This window comes from Sceloporus undulatus, chromosome 4 (assembly GCF_019175285.1).
Source record: "Sceloporus undulatus isolate JIND9_A2432 ecotype Alabama chromosome 4, SceUnd_v1.1, whole genome shotgun sequence".
Lineage (NCBI taxonomy): Eukaryota > Metazoa > Chordata > Lepidosauria > Squamata > Phrynosomatidae > Sceloporus > Sceloporus undulatus.
The window spans coordinates 11,654,211-11,674,193 of NC_056525.1; the positions used below are offsets into that span (position 1 = coordinate 11,654,211).

Here is a 19,983-nt window from a genome sequence, read left to right on the forward strand (position 1 = left end):
TTCTTTCTCCAAATAACAAAGATATAACTCCATCCATGATCACTGTAATATAATGCAGGAAGTGGCAGAGTTCTCTAATTGGGTCTTAGACTAGGGAGAACTCTCCCTAGACGCCAAAATGACAAAAACTGAGGATATCATACTTTGGCCATATCATGTGGTGACCTGATTCACTGGAAAAGGTAACAATACTTGATAATGTGGGAAAGCAGGAAAAGGGGAAGACAGAATTACAGATGGTCTGGTTCAATCAAGGAAGCCACAGTCCTGAGTTTGAAAGATCTGAGTGGACTATTGACAACAGGTTTCTTGGAGGGCTCTCATCCATAGGATTGCCATTAAGCTGAAGCCAAATTGATGACAATGAAGAACAAGGACAGGTAGCATGGATCCTGTTGGTAAGTCTCAGCTAAAGAAGACCCATTGACCACATTGTTGAACAGTAAATCAACACATAGGTAGATCCCATTGATTCAATGGGTCTACTCTAGCGAGGACTGACAACACACTAATAATAATAATAATAATAATAATAATAATAATATAATAATATGTTTTATTTATAAACCGCTATTCCAAATAGATCATAGCGGTGTACAAGAAAATTATATAACAGTACAAGAAAAATCTACAATTAAGATACACTGTATCTTCAGGCCAGTCCCTGATGACGCTGGGCCAGCCTGCTCTCTCCCTCAACGGCCGAAAGATGACAGTTATGGAGGGAGGGCACTCTGTCTTCAGGCCAGCCCCTGATGACGCTGGGCCCTCTCCTCCCTCAACGGCCAAAGATGACAGTTTATGGAGGGAGGGCACTCTGTCTTCAGGCCAGCCCCTGAGGACGCTGGGCCGGCCTGCTCTCTCCTCCAATGGCCGAAAGATGACAGTTATGGAGGGAGGGCACCTGTCTTCAGGCCAGCCCCTGATGAACGCGGGCCGGGCCTGCTCTCTCCCTCAATGGCCGAAAGATGACAGTTATGGAGGGAGGGCACTCTGCTTCAGGCCAGCCCCTGATGACGCTGGGCCGGCCTGCTCTCTCCCTCAATGGCCGAAAGATGACAGTTATGGAGGGAGGGCACTCTGTCTTCAGGCCAGCCCCTGATGACGCTGGGCCGGCCTGCTCTTTCCCTCAACGGCCGAAAGATGACAGTTATGGAGGGAGGGCACTTAGGCCATCACAGTGGGCCCTTCCCATCTTCAGGAGTAAAGTCCCCCTCTAGATGGGGAAATGTAGAAGCTCAAGTTCCATATTATCCAGTTGATGGCTATATGTGCACACCCATGTTAGTATGCCTATGTGATGATTTGTGTATGCTGAAATCCATAGATGGTGAGCCTGCCAATTCTAAAGATCCACTGTATATATGAGATGAAAAAATATTAAACACAAATGGCCTCCATTTATTTCTTTTGTTTTGTTGATAACAACTGAATGAGCTCTATGTGATAAATGCTTCTATCTGTCATTTATTTCAGTCATTGCCTGTGTGTGTGTGTGTGTGTGTGTGTGTGTAACAATTTGGAACAGACTGCACAAGTCACATGATTAGGATATTGGACAGAGCCCCCATTCACACTATATAGTTATAGCACTACGATTCCACTTTAACTGCCATGTTTCCATTCCACAGAATCTTTGCATTTGTAGTCTGTTGAAGCAACAGAGCAGTCCAGCTGAGAAATGTAAAACACAATCCCTGCACTGCAAATTCCATGATTCCATGGGATGTTGCCACGCTAGTGACAGTGGAATGTAGCACTATAAATTGTGTAGTGTGAATGGGCCCCAGAAATATAACTAAATTAAATTACTGCATGCCTTTAAGAGACTGTCTGTAAAAACATGGACCCTTCTCAGCCAGTTTTATACCTGGGAGACAGAAGACATTGACAGAACAGCAGAGAGCATTTAAAAATGTATAGTTATAGGCAGCAAATTTATAGAGAGCAGAAGAGCAGCTGGTCCCATGCGCAAAGGAAATAATATTGGGAAACAAGTTGGAATAATGAAAATGAATGTATTAATTTCATGTATTTAAAAATGTATATTTTGGGAGCAGATGATCACAACAGAAGATACTGGATGTTTACAACTTGTTCTGGTTACTCATGCATTTCTGGCTCAATTCTAAGTGCCGATTTTGGCACTTGAGGCTCTATAAGCAGTTTGTGGCCGTTTTGGCAGCAGGGACAAAGGCTCTCCCAGAAGGACCATATGAACATGATGTGCTTTAAAAGCTAGGGGCCCTACTTGTTGAACTGAAGATCAGTCAGATTGATGGCCACTAGGGACAGGTCATTCTTAGCAGGGGGCCATAACCAAGGTATGGATGGTTGATTCTACAGTTCAAGTTTTGGAATGTGCCGTTTAAAAATGAAAATATTAAAGTAATTCTCCCTCCTTCCCACACAGCTTTATTATGTATTTTTTAAAAAAAATGTATACTTGTTCTATTTATTTCCAAGTTCTTCTTTCTGTCCCCTGACCACTACCCCATGGTTGGTTTCGTATTATAAAGCTCATGGTCTACTTCATCCCTTTGCATAATCAGCAATGTCTGAACATTTCATGTTTAATGAATGCTGTCTCCGGAAGCTGTAAAACAAATGTTGAGGATCAAGGCTTACATTTTTATAAGCCTGCCTGCTGTTTCACCATAGTTGCAAATGTGATATAAGACCATGTGAGACCCTAAACTTCTTTCCAAGGGATATTTTCTCTTCGTGTGTGTGAAAAGGCAAGGATTGCTCCTTCACACTACGTGACTGGGCTGTGATCCCCATCTTGATCAAACACTTATAGATGGGAAGGTCAAAATTAGTCACTATTGCCACTTGCTTCAGTGCATGAACTGTTTGTTTAGAATATTTTAATTCCAATTTTTTTGTGTAAATCTGTTAAAGTGAATAACTTACCCCTATCTTTCAGAAGTGACTGGTGAGTTTCATGTCAATAGGAAGGTGATTCCACTCTAGGTATTGAATAAGCTCAAAGAATTATTGAAGGTGGTGGATCTATTGGGGGGAAAGGGGCTCAGGACCTTGGATAGCTCCTTTTCAGGTTCAACTGAACCCTGGGTTGGATTCACTGCCCCAGTGACACAGGATCCACCAGTCGCCACTGCTCATTTTGCCACTCTGCCCATTTTATTTCACAGAATCGTGGAATCATGGAATTTTCCACCATAGAGCTGAGAGGAACCAGAAAGGAGTCCATTGCCTAAGAAAAGCTGAAGAAGAAAGAAATTTGCACTGTACCTTTTGGTAACAATGATGCAGCCCATTTGTACCTCTCACCAAGAAAGCAATCTTACAGCAGGTTCAATCATTTAGTGAGTAAGATGAGGAAAGTGAGAAAGGCCACAAAATAACAATCCTCAATTGTGACAAGTACTGTATATGGTCTCTGTGACCAGAATAATCTACGTCATAAAATGGAAAGAAAAATATATTCCAGATGTAGACAAATGGCTAACCAAAATGTTAGAGGTAATAGAGATGGACAAATTAACACAGTGGATAAATAGGAAACCATTGGAAATAGTAGAAAAAGAATGGGAACTACTTATAGACTACTGTAAGAACAAATGGAGCTGAACAAAACAAGGGAAATATATGTTGTATATACATATATAGATGTATATATACAGAAGTATATATGGATGTCTGTGTGTGTGTGTGCGCGTGTGCATATTAAGCAGGTCATACAAAAATCTCAAAGAAAGTAAGAAGCCAATAGTGCACTGAAGCTGGACATAATAAAGTAAACAGGAGAAATGGAAGTGGATAATGATAAAAATCCAAGTCACACAAACTAGAGAGACAATAGGAAGTTCAGAAATAGAAATAGAACTCATAGCAGTTGGGGTTATTTGCAATGCAAAATACCATTGCATAATGTTGGGTAAATATAGAACAACAAAATGTTTGTTTTTGTTACTATACTGTAATAACAAAGTGCTAAAAAACAAACAAACAAACCCATTTTCAGTGACAGTGAGGCAGCCAAGCTTCAGGCAGATTAACATTTCTCAATATTGACCACACCTTCCAGCTCAACCTTGGTGGCCATGGGTTTGAATAACAGGTTGGCCATACACACTACCATATAACCTGGTTTTCACACCAGATTAAAAGTAGGGTGTTCCCACTTGTGCAGAGTTTTGCACACCCGGATCAAGGTTTTGCACTACAGTTCAGGGGCAAATCCACCTTGGTGCAGTTTTCCGAAACCGTGGTATTTCCTGTTTCTTTTTGGAATACCGCAAAGAAGAGGTGAGAAGGGAAGAGTGGGCCAAGTGGAATTACTGTGGACTCTACAGTAGCTGATTTAAAGCAGAATGCAGTAGTAAGGCCCAGAAGTAGCAAGAAGCTTACACACTTTTCAAGGCACTGCTCTTGCCCTGCGATTCCCAACCTGGAGAAGAGGGGCCAAATCCTGATCTAATGATTCTGCATTATACTGTCTCTAGCCAGTAATATGAGATTCCTTCAAAAGCTGAACAGATAATCCATATAATCCGCCCCGCACTCTCAGATCGGGTGATAAACATCTCCTAAGCGTTCCAGAAGCGTTCTACAAGATTACATCAACTCCGACCAGAATGGCTTCTTACCAACTCGTTATATGAAAGAAAATGTCAGAACACTAATAAATATCATGGACTTTTATGAAAAAAATAATGGACGGAAATTAGCTCTTGTATTTGCAGACGCAGAAAAAGCCTTCGACAAAGTAAATTGGAACTTCATGGTAGAAGTGCTTAAAAGAATGAAAGTGGGAACAAATTTTTTAAACTGTATCGAAAAAATTTATACAACTCAAAAAGCTCAATTAATAATTAATGGTAAAAGAACTGAAACATTTAACATTTTTAAGGGAACATGACAAGGGTGCCCTCTATCACCATTACTCTTCATCACGGTTATGGAAATTTTAGCAAACAATATAAGGGCAAATAAAGAGATAGTAGGAACAAAAGTAAAAGGAAAGGAATACAAAACTAAAATTTTTGCAGATGATTTAGTGATAATACTAGATGACCCGGTTGACCAAAAAAAATTTTGTTTAGTAGTTTTGAAGAATTTGGAAGAGTGGCGGGATTTAAAATAAACAAGAACAAAACGGCGATATTAACCAAAAACCTTTCAAAAAAAGAAGAGGAAGAAATCGAGGAAGTGACAAAATGCACGGTCAAAAGCAAAATAAGATATTTAGGGATTTGGTTAACTAACCAAAATACGGACCTTTTCGAAAACAATTATAAAAAACTTTGGGCTGAATTTAAGAAGGATTTTAACAGATGGTCTAAACTGGATATTTCCCTTTCAGAAAAAATTGAGGCAATTAAAATGGTAGTTCTTCCCAAGATAAATTTTTTGTTTCAGATGATTCCAATCGTTATTAAAGAAGAGACATTTAAGAAATTGCACAGAGAAATTAAAAATTTTATATGGACCAATAAAAAACCAAGAATTAATTGGAGAACTATGACAAATTTCAAAGAAGATGGTGGAGCTGGAGTGCCAAATTTAGAATTATATTACCAAGCAAATGTGTTAAATTGGATGTCTGATTGGATAAAACTTGAAAATCAAAATACTTTAAAAATAGAAGGCTTTAACAATAGATTCGGTTGGCACGCTTATACATGTTATGGGAAAGCAAAAACCCACAAAGAATTTTTACAACATGAAATTAGGAGATCTTTATTAACAACATGGGAAAAAATAAAGAAGAAGATTTACAGGAAGTTGCCCCTATGGACCTCAATACAAGAAGCTTTTTTTGGACGATGGGAAACAACAGAGAGATGGCTGAAATATGAAGACTTGATAATTAAAGGGCAAGATGATATTTCCCAAATGAAATCAATAGAGGAACTAAATCGATTAGACATGAAAGTGAATTGGTTTTCTTACACTCAACTTAAAGAACGTTTCAAGATGGATATAAAATTATTTGGAATCAATGATAAAATGGAAGAATTTGATAAATTATTACTTAGTGAGGAAAAAAAGAAAACATCGAAATTATATAAATTTTTGCTGAAACTAGACCAAGAACAAGAGATAGTGACAGATGCCATGATTAAATGGGCTACTGATTGTGGAAACGTTATTGATTTGGAGAGCTGGAAGCATGTGAGGAAGAAAACAAAAGAATTTACCCAATCTCAGGCTCTGAGAGAAAATTACTGGAAAATGGAGAATAGGTGGTATCTGACCCCAAATAGGCTAGCTTTTATAAGTAAGGAAAAATCAAATAAATGTTGGAAATGTAACTCAGCTAGAGGATCTTGGATGCATGTTTGGTGGCGCTGCCCCAAATTAGAAAAATATTGGAAACAAATACACTTGACAATTGAAAAAATATTGGACATTAAGTTTGAATTGAGACCAGAAATCTACTTATTAAACATGACAAACAAAATGCCAAGAGATATAGAGAGAAAATTTGGTAAATTAATCCTATACATGGTAACAGCTGCGAGAATACTTGTTGCTCAATACTGGAAAGAGCCTGACATACCAAATATGGATCTTTGGCTTCAGAAACTCTTGGATATGATAGAGATGGATAAACTGACTTTATATTTAAGAAACAAAAACATTGATAGGGCTGAGAAAGATTGGTTCCCAATAATTCAATTTTGTAAAGCTAAGTGGTTTAAGGAGGGGGTTCATTGATATTGAAAAGCATGGATGATTGAATAACGGTAACAAGTAATAAACTTAGTCTAAATCGATAGTTTAGAAACTCTTCAGAAGGACTTTATAGATTTAAAATGAATACAAGTTTAAGTTTTGAAAATCCGACAATAAGGATGTATAAATCACAAATTAGAATTATGGGATAAGGAAGTAATTGATTGTTAAGAAAACTTTTGTAGGATTATATATGAGATAATGTATAATCATGAAAAACAGGTAAATAGCTGTTTCATTTTTTTTTCCTTTTCTTTTTTTTTAACTTACTAAAATAAAATAAATATAATTTGGAAAAAAAAAAGCTGAACAGATAATCCATATAATCCGCCCCGCACTCTCAGATCGGGTGATAAACATCTCCTAAGCGTTCCAGATGCTAGACGAGCCATCACTACACAAAGGGCCTTTTCCACCTCGGCCGCTAAGCTCTGGAACTCGATCCCCAACGAGCTCCGCTCGACCCCCTCCCTAGCCCAATTTAAAAAAGGGCTGAAAACGTATCTTTTCAAACAGGCATACCCCCAATAGCCCTGTTGTGATCCCTCTCCCCCTCACCGTTGTTACAATCGCTGCCAGCCTGGAATTGTTATTGTTGTTGTAGTTTTATATAATGTAATTGTAAATTTTTGATAATGTTTTTATTGTAATTTGTATGCTGTTGGATTGCAAAATCCACCACTGTAACCAGCCTTGATCTCTGGAAAGGTGGGCTAGAAATAAAGCTTTTATTATTATTATTATTATTTTATCATCGCAGCTAGAGTTTTGGGACCAGGATTCAGAAATATTTCACCAAATGTAAGTCATCCACTTTTGATGACACATTTTGATTTTGCTGTATTTTCACAGGAAGCAAGGGGTGTGTGTGGATTGGAAGATACTTTTGTGCTTATTTGTGGTCTCAAATATAGCTAATGAACTCCTCTGCAATTAGAAAGAGCTCCATGTATATTTCCATCTATTAGAGTAGTTGGCGTGACTCGGTAAATGAATCACCAATTAGTAACGTACTTATGGTAATTTTAAAGTATTCCATGCAACCCTCAGTTCTGCCATTAGAGTTTTATACATGGTGGGAGACATGAAATTAGTTAGATCTGTGATAAATTTGCAAACACACAGAGAGTGAGGTGATGGTGAGGGTGGAGATCTAGAGAGATTTGGTCTGCTTGGATGTGGGACTCAGAACAGTTCTATACAAGACACACTGAAGCTGTTGTCAAAGAAGGCTGGGGTAAATCCTTCCCAACCAAGTTCAGTCCCTTTACCCTTGTCCTAAAGTTATTGTGTCTCCATCTAGTACAGCCGACCCTTAGTATCCACGGATTCCTTATCCATGGATTCAACTATCCAAAATAATAATAATAATAATAATAATAATAATAATAATAATAATAAATTCCAGAAAGCTAACTTTGATTTTGCCATTTATATAAGAGACATGATTTTACTACACCATTGTATTTAATGGAACTTCAACGTTCATGGATTTGGGTATCTACAGGGTGTCCTGGAACCAAACCCTAGCAGATACCAAGGGCCCACTGTATAACTAACATCCCCCCAAATCCCCTATATTGGGGAATATGAAAGATAGCCAAGCATCTCATAAGCAGAATAAGTATTATTAAAAAGCAGAAAGTGAGCAACAACCAGTCCCTAAATACAAATATAACAACTCTTTAGCATGTAGTCTTCAAAAATGAAGGAGACATCAAAAATTTTCAGGCTACAAATGAAAGATGAACAAATTGGGACTGACTGCAGCTTAACTACGGCGGGATACAGATCGCCCAAAAAGGGTGGTCTGCTGCCACTGCCTTTTCTGCCGGCAGGAAGCCGCAACAGATACACCGCATGGCTTCCCAATGGTGGAAAAAGAACCCACAAAAAGCTGGTTCTTTCTGCGGCTTGATTGTGATGCAGAAGTGCGCCAATGGTGCACTCACGGCATCACAATGATGTCGGGATGTGCGGATGGTAGGCATGTGTACAGGGTGCCACCATTTTGATGTATGGAGTACATACAAGGGTTAGGGAGCGTCCGAATGGTGCGCGCACCCTAACCCTAGTACTGCCACCGCCATGCTACATTTTGCCCATCTGTAACGGGCGTATGGTCCAAATCACACTGCAGAAATAATCCAATCTGAGACTGCTTTAACTGCCCTGACTCAATGTGAGGGAATTCTGGGAACTGTAGTTTTGTGAGACATAGAGCCTTCCCTGTCAGAGAGCTCTGGTGCCACAATAAACTACAATTCCCAGGATTCCCTAGCACTGAGCCAGGACAGTTAAAGCGGTCTCAAACTGGATTATAGCTGCAGTGTGTTTTGGACCAAAGGTTCAGAAAAAGAAACAGTGTAGCTAACAGTAACAGAGAGAAAATGATTGAAATACATGTTGTGCCTAAACTCTCAACCTGCAAAGCAGCAGCTACTGAGCACATGACTACTAAAATTTCCTACCTTTAGTATGCCATTCCATGTTTCTGCACTTTTTGTGAATCTGTCTGATCTAAGAAGTGCTGATCATAGGTCTTTACTTAATTGCTGATCATCTTGTGGTTGTATTTTCATCTCATTTCTGGACAAAAATTTTAAACTATGTATCTTGTGCAACACGTTACCATCTCCCTACCATCCTCACAGAATCTACTTGAAAACCTGCTATTATAGAAAAATTGTCCAAAAGTGTGACTATGCAGTTTTCAGCCCCAGGAGTAAACATAATGGAGATTGCCTGCATTTCTGAATTTCTTTCATTTTTGGGTAACAACCTCAGGGCTCAATAGTTATGTAAAATCATGTGACTACTTGGTATAGAAATTCACCTCCCTTTTGTCAACAGGCTCTGGACAATACAATTGCTTAGAATATATAGCTCTCCCAATAGATTCAATATAGTGTTGTGTGTTCACATTGATTTTTGGGAAGAAGGAAAGCTGTAATTTGCTCCTGTAATAGCCTGCTGTACATAACAGGGTTTAGATTGATTGATTCTCATTTCTGTATGATCGTGGAAAAGAGAATTTTGTGATCCTCGGGAGACATTGGTGTTCTCCTAAGGCTTCCAAATGTGTAGTTACCTGAAATGATGTAGAGACATATAGCAAAAGTAATGAGATGGGGGAATACCTCCACAATCCATTAAGGCTATGGAAGTAATAAAGTGAAATTTTAAATTGTTGTTGGGTTTTTTTAAAGACGTGCCGGACAGTTTTAGGATGCTAGACCAAATAAAGCTAGACACGATCCTCATTGGCAGCGATGGCCCTATTGGATGTCCCACCACCAACTCTGAAGCTAGGCTGGTGGGTATCCATGATAACAATACTTTGACTATGGAGCTCCCTCACAAGGGAAGTGAGACTGACTCTATCCCTCGTGAATATCCTCTGGCAGCTAAGACTGTCATTTTTCATTGTCTTCAGACCTTAAAGGCATTGGTAGCTGCCCTGGCTGTTTGAATTGCCCTCTGGTATAAAAACTGTCCTTAAAGAAGAGTTTTTGGTCTGTTTTTTAAAGATTTTTATTTATGTATTTAATGTTCCAATTTTTTTCACCTGTTGCACATTACTTTGGGTTCCTGTTGAATTCAGCAGTGATAGGAAAATGCCTTAAATTAGGGCTGAGCAACTTGGAGGATAGGGGGAATCACATTAGTTCTGTCAGAAGGCCTGGAAGGGTCATATATCCAGCAAATTACACCTCTAGGGGAATGATGTTCCACAGGGCTGGGTGGGTGCAGGGTGTGCAGATTGCACTGGGTGACACATTGGGGGAGGGCGAACATCTGGTGGGGTGATCACGCCCATCCATTGCAAGACAGCCTGGTGAAATACTGCTCAACAGTCCCTACGGGGATTGATGCATCTTCTGGGTGAGTGAGAAAGGCTACCACCCCCATTCTCACTCACCTAACAGTTGCACCAGACCAGGAATGAGCTCTCAGTGGCAGCAGAAGCACCACCATCATCAGTGGCCACTGGTGAGGAATGTGGTTCCTTCTGGGTCCTCTGCAGCAAATGGTCGAGCAGCTGCACCAGACCCAGTTAGAATAGGCTTCTGACAGCAGTAGCTCCAGCTCCCATCCATGGTCACTGGTGGGGCTATGTGGTGCTTTCTGGGTCTGGAACAGCTACAGAGCAAGTAGTCATGCCAGATCTGGATGGAAGGGGCTTCTGATGCAACAGTTCTACCCTCCATCTGTGGCTACTAGTGGAGGTGATTTCTGGGTCTGGTGCCACTACTGGATGAGCAGCCATGCCAGACCTGGATGGAATGAACTTCCAATGGCTACAACTCTGCCCTCCATCTTGGCTGCTACTGGGGAGTGTGGTGCTTTTTTGGGTCTGATAAGGCTGCTGGGTTAGCAGCCTTGCCAGCCTGGATGGAATGGGCTACTGGGAGGCAGTATTGGAGATATGCACCAGTTTTAGGTTTTGTAAAATAAACAAAGGCCTGTTACAGACTGCCAAAATAAAGCTGCTTCGGGTCTCTTTGGAGGTATGCTGCTTAAATGATGCATGCATCCTAAGAATCCGGAAGCTACACCAAAGCTGCACTCCAATGCTTAGGAATGGAGTGTGGCTTTGGTGTGACCTCCGGATTCTTAGGACCCATGCATAATTTAAATAGCATACCTCCAAAGAGACCCGAAGCAGCTTTATTTTGGCAGTCTGTAACAGGCCAATGTTGGTATGTTGTAGAGGCATCAATATTTTATTATATACAAGGAAGTAGAGAAAATGTGCTATATATCTATCACTTGTGTGGGGAAGAAATCAATAGTGTACCTTCATTTTTGTTTAGTAATTTAGGTGCTTTACAGACCACCCAAAAGGGTGGTCTGCCGCTGCCCTTGTTTGCTGCGTGAGGGAGCCGCAGTGGACAAACCGCGCGGCTCCCCTGCACAGCAAAAAGAAGCCACAAAAGGCAGCTTCTTTTTCCGGTGCCGTTATGACTCCGCAAGGCACCAATGGCGCACTTGCAGCATCATCAAGGTGCTGAGACATGCAGATGCTAGGCGTCCATCATGTCAAAATGGCGGCGCCACCATTTTTATGCCCTTGTTACGTGCAAGGGGCAAGGCGCGTCAGGAAGCACCACCCCTCATGTATAACGATGGCGCCCGATAGGGCTCATCTATAAAGTGCCTTAGTTTAGTTTGTTTTGTCATTGTTTGTTATTATTGTCTGTGTTTTAGATATATCTATACAATTTGTTTATGACTGCGTATATGTTTGATAAAAATGATGTTTTATAAAAATTGCACCTCTAAGGGATGTGACGTATTTTTGCTAAGTTTTTGTGCCCCTACTGAGCCACATTAGAACCAGGAGAGGCAGCTTGTAAGAACAGGAAATGATCAGAAATCACCTCCTGTTCAATTTCTCATATTAAAACAGTCTCTGCTGGTGGAAATGCTTCCCACTCTCCATAGAGAACATTTGGAGGGATTCTGAGGAAATGACACTGGGGGCTATAAATTGCTTTGGGGCCGCACTGAATTCCATATTTGGTTGGCCTTACTCACAGGTCAGTGGACAAAATATTGCAGGCTTGTAAACCCCTTCCCTTCAAACTATTGCAACAAATATTACAACTTCCAGCAATTCTAGATACATTCGCTGCTGTGTTGAAGCCCTTGGTCTCAGTGAAGTGAATAAAACAAATCAGCACCATTGTTTATAAATGAGCCTTAGGCCAGGTTTGTACGTCTGATTTGTTCAGCACCAGTACCAGGGTATAACTCCCACATATTATATTATATTATTATATTTTATCCAGAGCTCTCCATTGTGGCGCTGGGTGGCTGTTCACATGCACCTCCTGGCATGGCTGCTACTGCAATGCATTGTTCACTCTGAGATCAGAATGAAGCAGCCAGCTGTGTGACTAATGCTGGGCACCTCATTCAGACCTCAGAATATGCCATGATGGTGGCCACACTGGGTGGTGCAGTTGTATGCATGTGCAAACAGTTGCCTGGTGCTGAAACAGAGGGCATTTGTAATGGGAGGAAATCAGGGCAGCTCTGGGGCCAGAATACTCCAAGCTGCCTCCAGAGCATTCTGGCCTGTGCAGATAGGGCTGCAGTCACAATGTAGGAGACTCAAACCCTGTTCTGTATTTTTGCAGGAATGAAAACATTTATAACTTGAATATATAGTTTTGGGGGGAAAACCAACTTTGTTTTTACATTAAAATCAGAATCTCTCAGGTATGCAGTGTGAGAATTTTGTTCCTCCAACACACCAAAAAGTAACTTTATCAGGTTTCAGTTTGTATGCATGTGTATGTGTATGTATGGAGATGAGAGGATGTCTTAGATTACAAATTCATATGATTGATCACAATGTTTCACAGGATACCTGGAAAATTCAAATCCTCAGCAGCCTTAGTCAAATCAAAACTCAAGAGCATACATGTACAAACTGGGATTGGAGCAAAATATTTCATGAAGTTCTGTCTCTTACCACAGTGACCGGAATCCTCGTCATTGGTTATGATATTATAAGTTGGATTTACAACCTTGTAACTAGTCACATTTGCAATTGTGCTACCATTGCCACAATTGTACATTCCCCTGAAAGCCACCTTAAAATCTAGACTTCTCTCTATTTAACTGATGCCTTCTAAATTCATTTGGAAGCATAAGCATGGCAATAGTGTCAAAATTTTGACTAAGTAATGATCATGAATGTGAAAGAGTTACAGATGAATAAATCTAGGTAACTGTTTGTATACATGATCTCTACCTAGTCAGGCTTGCAATACTATTGCCACGATCATAACTCCCTCTCCAACCTACTTTATCAGGTATTAGCTGTGTAAAGAGGAGGTCCATTCTGCTGGTGACTGGAGTGTAGGTGAATAATGTTTCCATCAGGTTTGGAGGGCAGGTTGAGCCAGGAGAGGCTACTTAACTAATATACGATTCTGGCCAATGTTTCACAGATATTTCCCCTCCTGCTTATTGCAACAGCAGATATTTTGCAAGCATCTTGCAAACCAACAAAGGTCCCTACCAAAAAACCAGATGTAAGAACAAAAAAACCAAACTAAAGGGTTCTATCAAAGAAAATAATGTGTGTAAAATATAACCCACTTACAATGACCAAAAGACACCTCTGTACACAAATAAAGGATAAAATAAACACTGGAGTAGAGAGTCCAGTATAATTTCAAAAAGGGTATAAATACCCCACTGAAAAATGAGCAATTGCAAAAAATATATAAAATATCCAAACTCAAGGCCAGAGTTATCGGACCCTGGAACAGGAAAGTCAATAAAGTTTCTTAAAGGGTAACTATACCCCGCTAAAAGTAGTTCAAATGCAAAAATAAAATCCTAAAATGATATTAAAAACTCAAGGCCAGATGCGTTTTGACCTCATCTTCTTCAGTGGCCTATAAACATTTAAAATATATTGTAAATGCTCATCAATTCACACAATGTGTCTCTACTCAATTCAAAAGCAACAATGGTTGTTTGGGGTTCCATATTGGGAGAAAAGTGTGATATAAAATCAAATAAATAAATAACAATTAAGACTTCAGCAAAAAAAAAAAAAAAAAAAAAACTACCACTTTTTTTGGAAAAAGATTCAGAAGGTATGAATTGCATTTAAAATCATAGCAATACTTACGTAGCACTCGAACTCCATGCTTCAGGGCTTGTACACGGCCAGGTTCCATAGACATGCTGAGCATGGTTTGTTGCCCTCCAATAGTGCATACTTGGTTTTCTTGTGCGGCTTGCTTGAACATGATGATCAGCTGGTTGGCAATAATGGTGTTCAGCACAGAGATGACAATCATTGGGAATACAAAGGAAATGAAGGCATTGACCTGAATGAGGAGGAAACAGAGGAGATAAAGATATCTTGTGAAGATTTAACTAGATGGGAAAGAACATAAGAACTTAAAAAGAGCCATGCTGGATGAGACCAAAAGTCTAGTTATTTTAGATTTCTTCTGGAAGACATGAATGCAATTGCACCTTCCATCTTGCATTCCCCAGCAGCAAATATACGGAGGCATTCTGTTTCATATCCTGGAGCTGATGTATAGCCCAGTGTACAGTATAGACCAGTTCTATCCAAATGTAATCCTCAGTCTTTCTCAGAGGAACTAGGGAACTGGGATGCAGGGGAGCACACTAGAGCTCTCTAGCAGAGACTTTCAAATCCCTCACTTAATCCCTCACTTGAGGACTGCTGAATCTCAGGATTTCTTAGGATGGTGCATTGTACTATATTTCTGAAACCTACCTCGATCCGTAGGGAGAGGAGGGGTAATAATAATAATAATAATAATAATAATAATAATAATAATGACAGTTAAAAGGAAATTAAACAGATACAAGTCCTTAGAGCAAATAAAATCCTTTGTCACAGGCTGCATCTGCTCTGCAGAAATATTGCAGTTTGATGCCGCTTTAACTGCCACAGTTTGGAGACAGCATTTGATAGGTGGGGACATAAAAAGGCACAGGGTTGTCTCCCCATCATGTTTCACCTCACCTCAGCTGAAGAAAATAGCTATAGGAGGAAAGGCTTAATAAAAGAACAACTCCATATCTTCCATGTAACTTTGTTTGCCTTTGCCTTCAAGTCATTTCTGTCTTATGGAGATCCTAACGTGAACATATCATGGGCTTGGGGGGGGGGTTGAGAGTGTGTGACTCACCTAAGGTCACCCACTGGGTTTCCGTGGCTGAGCGGGGAACTGAACCATAACATCTAGAGTCATAGTCCAAACCACTATATCACTCTGGTTTTATATAACAATGGCACCATAACATTTAAAATGGACCCTGTCTGCCAGTTTCAAGATGATGGATGGTCTTGGGCATGTCAAGATCAGTGGACATTCCTAACTTAGAAGAAGTTGTGCCTCTTTTGAGAAATTTGCCACTCTCTAGCTGCTGCTTCTGACCATGTAAGAGACCTGTACCGACACCATAAAGATAAGTTGATTTATTGTGCCAAAATAGCCCTGTTCAATGTGGAGCTTGTCAGATGTACCGAACTACAACCTCCATAATCCCTACTGGTTGAGGATGATGAAATTGTTGCCCAATACATCTGGAGGGCACCAGTTTTTTTTTTGGGGAGGGGGGTCTGGGGAGCTTTGTCAAAGTGTACACAAGCAAAAGTTTTTTGATGCAAGAAGACTGATATAGTATCCTTTTGCCAATAGAAAACAACACAAGTTATTTTCTGGAATTTAATAATAGTAGCAAAACATTAGATGCAGAATAGAATGGTGTGATCTTCCCTTTCCTTCTGTAAAGGAGTGGCTGATCAAAGTGAAGAGATTGGCAGAAATGTCAAAGCTCACAGAATTTATTCATCTAAGAGATAGCAGGCAGTGCTTTGAGACTTCTCAGATTAACGGATTCTCTGTTATTGGTGTCATGAAGAGAAGATTTCATTTGAAGTCAGACTTGCCTAAAAGCTTTTCTGTACTGTAAATATTCTTTTATGTGTTTCTGTACTACTGTTTTTCATATTGGGAAGGGGGAGGGGAAGGAAAAAGATGAAAAAGTCATCTGGGATGATAAAATAGATTCTTGCCCACAAAAGTTTTCAAGCTGCAAACATTGATTACTTTTAGTAGTATCAATGGAGTTGGGCTCCATTTTGTTGTTGCTTACAGAGGTTAAGAAAGGGATCCTAAATTAGCAAGATGGCTGATGACCGGCTCAGCTGACTCTAGGCCTGCTGAAGCTGTGTTAAATCTAAACGAGGGGAAATTACTTAGAACTACATGTGTTCTTGAACTGCGGGAAGTTGGGATTTGGCGTGTTTCAGTTCTATCCTCCCCTTCTCTGCCCCCACTTTTGGCTCTTTTTACTGATCTCAGCCAGCAGAGCAGTTCTGCTGGCGGATTCCATCGATTTATGAGATCATCTGACAGAAAGGGCTTGTGCCCTCATAAGGCTAGGAATGTGCTTGTTTGAATTATCCATCTACGCAGGGAAGAATGAGTAATTTTAACACATTTCTCCTTACTACAGAAGCATCTTAGAAAACTCTGCAGTTAACAATGATCTTACAGGGAGGAGAAAATACCTCCCCACCACTGCAATTCACCTTTTCTTGTCCTCTTTCACAGTGATGACATGTGCTCTAACTGCCCCACTTTGGTAAAAACAGTCCCAATTTATCATCCAGCTACTTTTAAAATGTCCCAGTTTCTTTCTCCTCTTCCCATTTCCCTTTCTGCTCAGCTTTTTACTTCAAGCACTGCAAACTGAATTCAGAGCGCCAAAGTTGTTCAGACTCAGTTAACTCAGCAGGGTGCAGAGGAAAGGAAGGGTGGAATTTGTTTTTCCCAGTAGGCTCAGGCTAAAGCAAACCACTGCAGGATCTCCTGGCTTGGATCTTTTCCCTAATTAATAACTTTTGCTATCTCATCCATGTTCTGATTTTGCTTGGCTACATACATCCCATTTTCATTTGTGAAATGTTGGAAGGTATGTGATGCAGTGGCTGGTGGGAGAGGCCAAAGTGTGGAGAGCCAAGAGAGCAGAGTCACCTGTTAAGGGATATCATAAGCTGATCACACCAAGCTAGACTTGCTTACTCCCTTCCTCTTGGCACAGCCATGTAGTAGCCAGAGCAAGAGGGGGACAAGCAAGGTGATTGGGAATCGTATGTTAATGGCTATCATAGCCAGTGATAGAGACATTATATGGCCATGGTAATAGGAGGAGTGAGGCAGAGCCTTGGTCAGCTATCACCACGCTCTTCCTGCTGGCATAGTCTGGTTGACGGAGGAGGGAGCAGGCATGTATGGGGAGGATCACCATCAGTGCCTTTCAAAACATGATGATCCATGAATTGTCCAGGAGCAACCAGGGTTCCTTTGGAAGTCCTGGAAGATGACATTATAATCATGTGACAGCTATCGCCTCCAGTTGTCTGTCTCTGGCTTTGTGCCAGCCACAACAGACATGTTGGAAGAGGGCAGGAAACAGTTGCATCTAGGCTGGAAAAGGTGAATAGTGTAGTTATTGAGGCTATGCAAGGACTTGAGGAAAACAAATGAGAAAAGGGCTTCAGCAGGATACTTCTTGTTATCCTATGGATAGCACGTATCCAGAGAGACAGATTGTCATAATAGACGCAGCTAGAGAGAAGTCAATGCAGTCCAGGTCATGCACACAAAATCCAAGAAGATGAAGGGAGGCACAGGGGAAAGGTCTCAGATGGTCAGTAGTTTAGATAACCAAAGCCCAAAGATGACAAGAAAAGGAGTCATTCAATGTAGCCAGTCCAAGGGTCAAGGATTTCAAGATTTCAAGAAGCCCACTAACACTGAAAACATTGCCAGCTAAAGAGAATGAATAGTTGTGAGCAATAAGGACTCCCAGCATGTGCTAGGAGATTTGCAGATGACTTTCTTTGGATGCCAGGTGCTTGATGAGTCAGAATTTCCTGTTTAACAAATGTTGACTCTTACGAAGTTTTTTCTGCTCTCTTTCAAAGGCTCCAAAGGAAGGGGGTGTCTATCAAACTGTTCTGAGGAGGGAGCCATTTTTCTGCCTCATCTACTATTTATTCAGATTTGGAGAGGGAGCTGTCATCTGAAGCCAGACATTTCCTCTCAATTCAACCCTTCTGGGTGCTTGTCTACATGATTAAAATATGCCTCATTTGAATCAAATAAACTGAGATCCAGCCACATGCAATTGGGAGGAATTCGGGCTTTTTGTGGGATGGGGGACTTCATAAACTCTGCTAGAAAAGGATATGTAGTGTTTAGAAGAGCATCTGAGGGCATCTGTGAGGATGTGCATTTTTGAACATGTGGCCACCTGTCTGTCTGCTTCGCATGGTGTCATTTGGATATGCATGGCTGTTCATTTTTGGCAGAGAGAGGGCCAATAGATGTAAATTTATGCAGGAAAGTGAAGACAATTTAATGTGAATGAGAATGTGTGAAAATGCACAACAATTTGCATAACACACTTACATGTAGGCTAGTCCTGAGTCAGATTCCTCCGATTTCAGAAGGTGAGTTGTGAAACCCAGGTTTTTTTACACACCAGAAGCCTCTTTCCCATTTCCCTCTCCAGTCTTTGAATATTTTTTCCATCCCCAGTTTAGCCAACAGAAGGCTAGTTCAGCTCAAACAAGAAATGTCTGTCTGTTCCTAATCCCTTTATGTCTCAAAGCAGATCTTTGAGCTAGGACCACAGTTCAGTTAGGATTGTACTGAGCACATTGTCTATAACCCACTAAATAATAAAACTTAAGTGAGTCATATCTATCAGTACAAGGAAAAGATATTGTGTAGAATTAGAGAGATCCAATACTGCAGCTCAAGAATGTGAACTAGAGCTGTTTAACAGAGAAATCTAAGTACATGACAGAACTACAAATCACACAATTTGTATCTGTTCCTCGTACTGACCAGATATGACTCACATAAGTTTCATTACTTTAGTGGGCTATAGGGGATGTGCTCAGTACAATCCTAGAATGGTGAAGGGTCTGGAAACCATGTCCTATGAGGAACAACTTAGGGAGCTGGGGATGCTTAGCCTGGAGAAGAGAAGGTTAAGAGGTGATACGATAGCCCTGTTTAAATATTTGAAGGGATTCCATATTGAGGAGGGAGCAAGCTTGTTTTCTGCTGCTCCAGAGACTAGGACCCGGAGCAATGGATGCAAGCTCCAGGAAAAGAGATTCCACCTCAGCGTTGGAAGGAACTTCCTGACAGTAAGGGCTGTTCGACAGTGGAAGAAACTCCCGTGGAGCGTGGTGGAGTCGCCTTCCTTGGAGGTCTTTAAGCAGAGGCTGGATGACCATCTGTCAGGTTGCTTTGATCGAGAGTTCCTGCATGGCAGGGGGGTTGGACTGGATGGCCCTTGTGGTCTCTTCCAACTCTATGATTCTATGATTACTTCAGATGGAGTCACAACAAGTTGAAGTGGGATCAAATTGCTATAACTATGTATTATAGATATCAGGTATGAATCAGTGGATTTTCATTGCCTCAATACTATGTCTAACAAAATTAGAAGAGTACACTGCACTCCATGGGGCTTTTGCTTCATGCATGGGATTGGAGTCTTAGCCATGACAAAACTGAAGTGCATTCAAGTTTCATTGGATTTAGCCGTGGTTAATTTTAGCTGAATTTAGACTGCCAGTTGTGATGTTTGTCTCCCAAAGTCTCAACTGTTGGGCTCCTATCAGTTGCTTTGTCCTTTTACTTTAAGATCCCTCCCTGGATCTGAGACATTGCCTAC

General features: G+C 40.7%; 1 protein-coding gene across 1 annotated transcript in view; it reads right to left on the reverse strand.

Moving 5' to 3' along the window:
- Positions 1-19,983, reverse strand: part of NTSR1 (neurotensin receptor 1) — a 172,665-nt gene that overhangs the window by 8,485 nt on the left and 144,197 nt on the right. The window contains exon 2 of the mRNA XM_042466289.1: positions 14,366-14,567. Coding sequence (XP_042322223.1) covers positions 14,366-14,567 — 202 coding nt within the window. The remainder of the gene's footprint in view (positions 1-14,365; positions 14,568-19,983) is intronic.